At 43.5% G+C, this 10,934-nt stretch overlaps 1 protein-coding gene across 1 annotated transcript; it reads right to left on the reverse strand.

The window, feature by feature from the left end:
- Positions 1 to 9,617: 9,617 nt before the first annotated feature.
- On the reverse strand, positions 9,618 to 10,571 carry LOC132387383 (C3a anaphylatoxin chemotactic receptor-like). The gene has a single exon (XM_059959758.1). The coding sequence runs from the start codon at positions 10,569 to 10,571 to the stop codon at positions 9,618 to 9,620; it is 954 nt and encodes a 317-aa protein (XP_059815741.1).
- Positions 10,572 to 10,934: the final 363 nt, after the last annotated feature.

Consider the following 10,934-nt stretch of genomic DNA (forward strand, 5'->3'; position numbering starts at 1 on the left):
TGCCAGAATCTGAAAGCCAAATACTGCACTGAGATAATGGCGACTGTGGTTCTGGGGACCGTGGGCCCCGCTGAGCTGTTTAAAGAACGTTTTCTGTTTTTTTTTATATGCTCTCCGAAGTCAGCTGTTAGTCAGCTGACTAACACCGCTTGGTTTTGCGCACCAAGATATGTTGTCCTGCTCTCAGTGGCCTGGACAGTAGTTTATATATGTTTATGTCCTGTTTGAGCGGTGTGGTCCCGTTTATATATGTATATGTCCTGTATGAGCGGTGTTGAAGATGTCCTTGGGATGTCACTCAGCACATGTGCACACGCCCTAGGAACTTGACCTTGGATGTTGTCAGCAAAATAAACAAATATAGAGCCCTCCTTTTCTTCTTAAATCCCATAACCCCTACTGTGGTCTAGGCCGCCAGTACAACTTGCCAGGATCCTCAGACCTGGCTGATTGGAGAGATATCGACCCCGTGTCCCCTTTTTTTCCAGTCGACTTCAATCGTCTTCTCAGCCAAAATTTTTCCCTCTCCCGGCGATGTATTCCGTGGAGATTCTGTTGGCATTTCTTTGCTGGTCCCATGCCCAACTCTCCTTCTTTAACAGTTGTGTTTAGGAACACCCATTGCTCACTGCCACACTTTCAACTGAGAATCCTGTCTTTTTGTTAGCATGTCTCTTAAAACTAATATATTATCAACCTGTTGTGGCTCAGAGAGCAGCAGGGTTACCTATATTCCGCATATTTTTGTGAAACACTACCCTCTCCGACGCACTGAAAGCCGGTGTCTGTGTCTCCATCTCCCAATATATTTGCTCCTTTGCTCAGTGGTTTTTGCTCGGTAACTGATCTACTGCGCCATCGCAGCGTCGCAGACAGCAAGGCGCGATTACAGCTCGTTGCATCTGAGTTCGACTACAATTCCGACGTCTTCTGAGAACATTTAGTACATCCGTCACGGGAACGCATGGACTTTCTCCCCCAAGTGGTCCTGTTTCTTCTCGCAATCCAAATGCCGATCACCAGGTAGGTTAATTGGTATTTGCAAATTTGTCCTGTGATTAGGCCAGTGCTAAATAGGTGGTTTTCTGTAGGGCGCGGTTTAATCGACCGGAAGGGCCTGTTCCACACACTCAATCTGCCTTTGTGACTCAGCAGGGAAGGGGAGGTAGGAAGGTAGAGTGGGACTCTGTGTAAACAGGGGAACGATCGCAAAGTTCTGTGGGCGTGATGATATGTTACCTACCGGGTGCCAGGGTCCCTGATAGGTCGGATCAAGTCCCCATCATTCTCAATGGGAAGGTGAACAGGTAGCAGTTGTGGTCCATGTACGTAAAATGACCTGGGGTCAACGAGTGTCGTGGTTCAGCATACGGAGTTCAGGGACTTAGGTGCTACGTTAAACGGCAGGATCATGAAGATTATACAGTTTAATACGTGGCCAGGCCGTTGGTGTAGGAGGGAGAGCATAAGACTTTTGGATCTTTCAGGGAAGTTAGAACTTGTACAGAAGAGACGGTATGCAACTGAACTGGAGAGGTATTGATAAACTAGCAGGAAGGTTTCTTAATTGTGCACGCTGGAGTTTAAACGAGAGTTGCAGGGGAATGGAAATCTGAGTTCCAGAACAGTTAGTGGAGGGGTTATGGAGGCCGATGTTGGTAAGCGTTCAGACAAAGTTAGGAATCAAAAGATTGAGCATGTAGTACCTAGTGACATGAACATCTTGTATTTAAATGAGGGACTATCGCAGGAAAAGGTAGGTAATAGTGCAGAAGATGAGGTAGCCGATTTGCAAACAGAAGTAATATGTAGTGAGGACAGAATGTTGATTGAGCAAAATTCCAGTGAAGATGGTGAGATGCACCTTAAACGCTTATCAAAATCAAACCGGGTGATTCAGGACTGAAGGTGTATTTGATTACGTGCAACATTCGGAATCAGCTGGGCGCACTTGCAGCAGAGCTGCAGATTGGCAGGTGTGAATTTTTCGGCAAAACTGACTAAAGGCTGAAAGATTATATCTTAATATCTCATAGCTTATAATTTTAATATGATTATAGCTTAATGCCCAAAGATACGTATGGTATCGGAAGCGTAGCGAGGAAGGCAGAGGTACGGTGTGGCTCTGTTGTTAAGGAAATGCAGTCAAATCATTAGAAAGAGGTGACATAGGGTCGGAAGATCTACAATTATTGTGGATAGAACTAAGGAACACAAGGGTAGTTAAACCCTGTCGGGAGTTGTGCACAGACACCTGTACAGTATTAAGGACGTAGCCTACAGATTACAACCGGAGTTAGTAAATGCATGTAAAAAGGAACATTACTCAAGGGGAACGTTAATATCCAGGTGGATTGGAAAATCAGTCAGGGGAAATTTCTAAGGTTCCTGCGAGATGGCTTTTCAGAGCAGTTCGTGGTTGAGCCCCCCAGACGATCAACTGTTCTGGATTGAGCGTTGGACAAAAAAGCAAAATTGATCCGAAAGATTAATATAACACAACCCCTAGGGAAAATAGATCATAATATGATGATAAATGATTTCTTTTACCCTGAAATTTTGGAAGAAATCTGAAGTCAGATGTATCAGCATTTCAGTGGGGTAAAGAGAATAATAGCAGCATGTGTGTGTGTGTGTGAGAGAGAGAGAGAGAGAGAGAGAGAGAGAGAGAGAGAGAGAGAGAGAGAGAGAGAGAGAGAGAGAGAGAGAGAGATGGGCAGAATTGTAGGGAAATGTTCGGCACAACTTTGTTGACCAAAGGGCCTGTATTGTGCTGTAGGTTTTCTATGTTTCTACAATTTGGAAAGAACACTGGCAGGGATGACGGCAGAACAGCAATGGCTGAAAAGCCTGCAAGCAATTCAGAAGGCACAGAATATACACATTCCTAACAAGAAGAAGGATTTTAAAGACACAACCGTGGATCACAAGAGGTGTCCAAGGCAACGTAAAAGTTAAAGAGAGGACAGTAACGCACGTTGGGGAGGAACAGAGCGACATAGGGAGTCAGAGACAAGGAAAGGGGGTACAGAGAGAGAGGGTTGACACTGGTTGTGAGGAAAAGAAAAAAAAAACAGGCGCTTATAAGGGAGAGCGGGTCCAATGAGTGCAGCAGAGAGTACGAACAAGAGGGCGCAATAAATAAAGAGAGGGAGAGGGAGCCATAGGTAGTAAGGGAATTGCCAGAGAGAATGAAGTTGCACGACAGCTTCTAATTAGGTAAAATAATGCAGTTTTAAGGATCTCGAGTTAAACTAACGACCCCGGTCCTCCCTTTATATTCAGGCGATTAACCCCTTCTTGCCTACCTGCGACTAAGTTCATTCCGCCCGCTCTTAAAACGCGGTGTGTTGCGTGGGTGGGGGTGGGGGTTGGCAGCCGGGGGAGATGGGTCAGTTTTAAGTTTCTCCCACGTTGTCGGGCCAACGCATCTCAACTCCATACGCTCGTCTACTCACTGGTCTGACACGGCAAGAAGTCAGCATAACAAAATCTACATGAACACCAGTCATTTTCTCTGCTACCCTTCTCCCATCGGAAGAAAATAGAAACAGCAGGCTCAAAGACAGCTTCTATCCCGATGTTACAAGATTTACTATGACTCCTCAGATGGAAAAGGATGGAAGTGTGCACGAGTTAAGATCCAAGACTGGAGCAGGGCTAATATTCAGACAATGAGGCGACATCCAGCAGAGGTCGATTTGGAAAGTGAGAGACGATTAAGAGGGAGATATAAACAGCCCGAAGACCGGGCGTCCAGAAATTGTGTCTTCACCTCTTGTACCCTTCTTTGTATATTCTTGTAATCTTCTTGTACCCTTCTTTGATTCAGAATATGCTTCTCAGCATATTTCGGATCTCATTCAGGGCTTCTGTTCGGGGAAAACCCAGGGTTTTCTTCAAACAAGTCTGATTGGAGTCTCTGGCTACGATCAGAAATGAGCTCAAAGCTGGAACATCTGGACAGCAAATCTGCATATATTAACATGACCTTTATTAACGACATCTCGGCATTTAATTTCATTGCCCAAGCAAGAATATTTAGTAAGCTTAAGGAAATTGTTCTGAATACCTCCGTGAGAAAATAGATCTTCGATTTCGTCACATGCAGACCCCAGCACTTCGGATTGGCAACAACATCTGCTCCACAATCTCCTTCCGAACAGGAGCCACAAAAGACTGTGTGCTGAGCCCACTGCTTAATTTGCTTCAGATTCAATAACTTTAAGGCTAAGCATAGCTTCCATGCCATATTTAGGTTTGCCGACGATAACATTATCGCTGATCGGATCAGAGCCGATAACAAAATCACCATATTGGAGGGAGATCCAAACATGTTTACCACTGTTCCGTTGTCTTGTGTTTCCACACGCCTCCCTATGCTGTACCCATCTCCACTGGAATTTGACTGTCCTCACGTCTCGCAGCAGCGCTCCCTGGTGTACTGGTGTGTATCCGCAAAATTGTGCCCCTGTGCATGCGCAATCTGCAATGTGCAATCTGGTACGCGCGCAGAACTTCCCACCTTTTACACATGTGCTGGTTTCCCGAATGTACACACACAGCGCAACACAGCCCTGCAGTGTACAGATGTCTGGTCTGTACCACACACCTGAAACAAAGGGTGTTTTCAGGCTGTCGTACTAAACGCTCCCGATGAATTAACTGACAGTGCTTCCCTTTTTGTCGCAGACCGGCCCATTTGGTCAACTTGTCTCCACTTCAGAGATTCTGTCTGCACACCTGTCTGGCACAGTAAAGCGCCCACATAACAACATATCCTTGAACTGAAGACATTCTCTCTGCTCCACTATCCCATCGAAAGAAAATTAAATCAGGCTTAAAGACAGCCTCTATCCCAACAGTTTTCGGCAGATCCCTAATCCTGTGGGATTGACTGTTAATGTTCAGTTCGTGATGGGAAGGGAGAGAACGCATCCGGGTATTGTTATAAACCAGAACAGGGATAATATCCAGTCATTTCGACGACCTCTAGCAGTAGTCTAACGGAAGAAAGAGACGTCCAGTTAAAGAGTATTAAGACGGAGATAGCAACAGGCGAAAGACAGGGATAACCTGCGAGTATAAATGTTAAAACTGGAAAGTGAAAGTGACCTAGCGTGAGATATTGAACCCGCAAATGAGAGCATCATAATGAAGATATTCTGCCCAACATGACTTCTCCAATATTCCCCACTCGTGTGCATAACATTAAATTGCCCGGCTTTAGAGAACTGTGTGTAATACTGGTAACCGTAGCACAGGAGGATACGATCAGCTGAGGAGGAGAATCTCTGGAAATTTGTTTGGGTTGCAGGTTATGATGAGATATTGGATAAGCTGGTCTTAATTTTTCCTGCGAGGTGAAACGAACGAAATATATCAACTTATGAGATATGCAGACGGGTATAATTGCGGAAACATTTTCACTGTGGTACGTGCATAAAAAACAAAATAACATGGTTTTAATGTTTTCCCATAATTTTCTCTGCTCCCCTTCTCTTTTCTTCAATTATCCATTCTGGTACAACATTCTCTCTCGAGCAAATCGCTTCCCCGTCCTTCCATTTCTTCATGTTCTATTCCCCTCTCTTATCAGATTCCTTCTTCTCCATCTCTTACTTTTTTTTCAAATAACAAATACAAAGTATTTACTTCATCCCTCTTCCTCACCCACCCATCTAAACGCTCACTTGGCCACAAATATCACGTACCAGTCTCTACTCAGTATAGCCTCCCCCACCGTCTTATTCTGACATTTGCCTCCTTCTTCTCCAGTCCAATTCGCAGCTCTATTTAAAATGGCCTCGACCCGAAAGGTCGACTCTTTATTCACCTCCATAGATGCTGTCTGAACTGCCGAACCCCTCCAGCATTCTGTGTGGGTTAACAAACTTTCAGGTGAGTGGACAGGCTGCAAAATAGAAAGTAATATGTAGGGCTTTAATACAGATATAGTTCAAATCCCTTTTATAAAGCAATTTGTCCGCGCTTAATTTCCGAGTGTCCCTCATCCGATCCAGAATATCCACTCATTCATCGCCCTCGCAGTGACGTTAGATTAGATGCGGCGAAGTTCTCATGTTTATTTCACCCTCCTCCCATCCATGGAAAGGATCTCATCTGACTTGCGGACCAGACACCACAACACCATCAGTCTTGCAGAGGTTTCCTGATCCCGTTGGTCCAACACACTGCACAGTGGTCAATTGAGTTGAGTTGCAAATAACAAAAGTTGAGTTTCAATTGGAAATGTTAACAAAAGATCATATTTAGCTTTAATTTAAGCACGCCATTTAAATAAAACAGGATCTGGAACTGTAGCGGATTTCTGATCTAATTGTTTCAATTGTTTGGCTAATTCAAATCTTTCTTTATTAGCTTCATTATTAACAATCGCAGTATATGAAATCATTTGTCCTCTAATATAGGCCTTGGAAGTATCCCATACAGTACGAATAGAAGTATCATTCTTTTTATTCTCTTCAAAAATCAAAATAATATGCCTCTTTAGAAATTAAAAAAATCCTTATCAGATAACAAAGATGTATTAATACGCCAAAATGTGTTTGCTTGAGGACGACCAGGGGGATTTAAAGACAGAAATACAGGAGCATGATCTGAAACAGCATTCTCTTTATATTCACAGGAAGGAACTGATGAAATCATTTGACTATCAATAAAGAGTATCAATCCTGGAATATGTATGATAGACATGGGGAAAAACGAGTACATCCAATCTAAAGGGTGTAAGAAACGCCAAATATCAACAATACCACATTTCAATAAAAAAATTAAACAAAAAACAAAGCTGACTTATTAAGAGACGCTGGTTTAGAAGATGATCGGTTTAAACTTGGGTTTATCCAGTAGTTAAAATCTCCTCCCATCACCAAAGAAGAAAGACTCAGATCTGGTAAAGACGAAAAAAAACGCTGAATGTATCCGGATCATGTACTTTTGGGGTATGCACATTGGCAATACGATTACTTTATTACTTAGTTTTACTGAAACTATAACAAAACGTCCAATCGTATCAGACACTACTTCATGTTCGACAAAGGAAAATGTATTGCCTATAAGAATCAAATTCCACTAGATTTGTCCTGAAAAGACGAATGAAAACAAAGGCCGTTCCAACGGCTAAAAAACGTAGATGATCGCATTTGCAGATGTGAGTTTCTTACTAAAATATAATAGGGTCTTTAAATGCCGCAATATATGCAAAAATCTTATTACGTTTAACAGGGTGATTTAACCCCTCACGTTAAATCTAAGTAAATTAGAAGTTTGGTTCATTTTTTTATATTATTTAAAGGAAAGTTTAAAATGTAAGTTAAACCAATCCATAAACCTTGAGAAATGGCAACCAAGCAACAAATTAGCTAACAAAAAATCAAAAAAGCGTATAAGAAAAATAATCATGCCCCGCCCTCCTCCCAAGAAAGAAGACCGACCAACAGATGGCCAGCATCTACTACTACTGAGAACCCTCCCAAAAAAACCTAGTGATCGCTCCAATTAGTTTCAATGTTTTTTAAAATATATTTCAAACTTGACTAAAGAATATCCAAATAATTATCGTATAACAAATATACAGTATTAAAAATACAAAAGGAAATTAGTTACAAATGTTTACCAAAAGTAAACCCTAGAATTCTTCATACAGAAAGTCATTGAACATTTAAACTTATATCTCCATGGGAAAACAGGCTAAGCAGTTAGCTTTCAAATTAAAAAAAAATCTTTCTGCTGCGATTCTCGAACTAAACCATTCGAAGGATCGATCTTTAGTGAGATTCTCAGTCAAACTGGGCAGCCATGGGACGGGTTAAAACTCTTGTTAAAAAATTCCAACAAAGCTGCTTACACTTAGCACGTTCCTGCATAAACTCAAGCAAATCGTCTTCGAGAATCTTAATATTCCAACATATAACGAATCATGCCCCTACGACGGCATTTGAGAATTAGTATTTTCTCATTTAATCCTGAAACTTCATGTAAGGACAAACTAAACAGCTAGCCTTCGGATTTAAAGAAAAAAAATCACCTTTGTGTTTCAGCAGTCGAACGAAACGATTCCAAAGATCCATTTTTGTGTGATTCTGAGTCGAGCTGGGTAGCGAAGGGAATCCTTGTTAAAAGCCTTCCACAATTCTAATCTTGCAACCAAGGTAGACAATCATGCCTCATCGTCGAGAATCACATGTTAACAGTTCCTTTGTTGTAAATTCATGAAAACAGATTATTACTGATCTTGGTATATCTCTGTTATGAGTTCTAAACACGGGATACCTATGAACTTGATCAATCATAGGCAAAGACGCCAACATTTCCGGAAGGAATACTCGTAGAAAGTTTGCAAAGAATTCCGTAGGACGATTACCTTCTGTTAATTCTTCGAGACCCAGAACCGGTAGGCTGTACCTTCTAGTTCTATTTTACATTAAGACAATCTTCTGTCTTAACTTTCGTTGGACGTCGATTACTTTTCATAAATCTTTTGCAGTTCATCCACTTCCGTTTGCAGAAACGAAAACATTGCTTCATTATTTTTATGCGTTTATCGTGTTCATTAACAGTTTGTTGAATAGAATTCAATTCACCATCCATTACTTTAAATTCACAGCTGAACTGTTGAAACTTCTCAGAGGCTCCTCGTTTATGATTTGCAGCAAATCCACAATAGAATCCAGCGAAGCAGCGGATCATCATTTTTACTACCTCTGTCACTCGTTGTAGCCATAATGAAAAAAAATATCACACATAAAAAAGAAGTTTCAGGACAGGTTGGAAATAGTATGATAACTAGATTTAGAGCATCGACAGATTGCTGTTACTCCATCAGCCACCACCAGAAAATCAGAAACTGCTGATTTAATGGGATTCTCACGCACGACGGTCTGTTTAGAGTTTATCGAGAAGGGTGAGATAAAAACCATCTAGTTCTGTGGGTGAAAATGACTTGTAGGGTGAGAGGTCATAGGAACATTGGGACTACTTGGTGAAAGAGGTGTATGCAGTTCTGGTCGCCCATTGCATTAAAGATGTCGAGGCTTTGCAGAGGGTGTAGAGGAGATATACCAGAAAGCTGCCTGTATTAGAGAGCATCGTCTACTACGAGAGGTTGAATACACTTGGTTTATTTTCACTGGGGTGGTGGGATGACGTTTAGAAGATAAAGAAAGGCATGGGTAATCCGTGTGTTTCCCAGGGTTGTAATGTCTGATACCAGAGGACGTCCATTTAAAGTGAGAGGGCGTCATTCCGAAGGATATACAAAGCCCAGGTTAATTGCACAGACAGTGGTGTGTGCCTGGCACAGGCTGCCCGGAATGGTGGTAATTGTAGATAGGTTAGAGACCTTTAAGAGATAATTAGACAGGTAGAATCAGCATAAAGGCAGGATATCTCCATTGTGTAGGCGGAGGGTATTTGGTTAATTGACCATTTATTGACTGACTGAATTGGTTGAGCGAGTGGACTGTGTTCTATGTTCTGAGAGATTAAAATAAGAGTGTAGTAAAGCCTCCACTGCCGACCATAACTGCATTCGACTGTCCACTGTGTCGGTAGTCAGGGGATATCAGTCGGACGTCTAGCCGCGAGGAACTCCCTCAGACATTCGTATTTGAGGCAAGGTTGGGGGTTTGGGGCTGGGTCTCCGATTCCAGCCTCTGCTCGGCCAAGGCCAGATGAAGCGAAGTGAGGATGGAGCGCCTGAAGACCTGGTGGAATTCGCGGCCAACGAAGACATAGAGAAGCGGGTTGAGGGCGCTGTTGAAGGAGGCCAGGGCAACAGTGAATAATGACAGGTCCGGTGGAATCGGTTTCACGATTGCAACGAGGTTGCAGACAGTGTTCGGGATCCAACAGATCATAAAGGTGATGACAACGGTGATGATAAGGCAGACAGACTTCTTAGATTTTACGAACCTGTTGTCTTGCAGCCTACAACCAACCAGGGAGTAGCTGGTGATCATAATTAGAAGGGGAAGACCGAAGATGAAAACAAACCAAAATGGCTGCAAGACAGTCAATTCCTTCTTCCAATCCTGAAGCAGGAGGACGGGCTTGCACATGGCGAAGGCTAGGATCCAGATTCCGAAGCAAGCCCCACGAGCCCACGTGAGGCTCAGTTGTTGCTGGAACCACGAAGGCCGAGTAATAGCCAGGCAGCGGCAGATGCTGATCAGACATAACAGATAAATGCTGGCGGTTGCGTTGAGGAACGTCAACGTCCTAATAAACTCCATGGAAAAGTAGGCGTTGTCCCCAAAGCAGATGAGGGAGATGTTTGCCATTCTGAAGGGAAGGGTGAGGCAATAGATCAGGTCAGCCAGAGCCAGGTTCAGGAAACACACCGTGTGGACCTTACTCTTCATCTTGAAGCCCGTCACCCAGATGACTGCGCCATTGCCCGGGACGCCCATTAGGACGGTGAGGGTGAAGATGACCATTGATACGACGGAAGGTGCTCCCCACTCCATTCTGTTTCCATCGGCCGTGGAATTGTGAGAGGAGAGATTCCCAGCGAGCGTCGAACTGGTCATTCCTTCGGAGAACGACATTGTCGGATCTGGTAGATGAGATATCGTGGAAGTGAGAGGGGTGCAGAATGGAGAGGTGGCGAATTCAGGAGGAGGTGTGAGAGCGAAGAGGGGACGAGAGGATGGGGAGCAGAGATGGGATGCAACACGGAAGAGAAACCTGACACAGCGCAACGGCAGTGAGGCTGGCGGAAGTCTGCTGCAGCTCAGAGACCACAGTCGTCTCGCATTCCAGGCCACTTAACCCTTACCGGCATGTCCCCGATCTGTCAACGACCATGTGATGTATGGCCGTACATTAGAGAAAGTCGCGCGCGGCCGATCTCCATTAAGGAAATGTACCCGACCACTGACGTATTGTGGATCTTGCATCGGCCTCTACAG

This window comes from Hypanus sabinus, unplaced genomic scaffold (genome assembly GCF_030144855.1).
Source record: "Hypanus sabinus isolate sHypSab1 unplaced genomic scaffold, sHypSab1.hap1 scaffold_180, whole genome shotgun sequence".
Classification (NCBI taxonomy): Eukaryota; Metazoa; Chordata; class Chondrichthyes; order Myliobatiformes; family Dasyatidae; genus Hypanus; species Hypanus sabinus.

Excerpts from the sequence above, each read along its gene's own strand:
- LOC132387383 (XM_059959758.1), bottom strand. The coding sequence starts at position 10,571 with ATGTCGTTCTCCGAAGGAATGACCAGTTCGACGCTCGCTGGGAATCTC.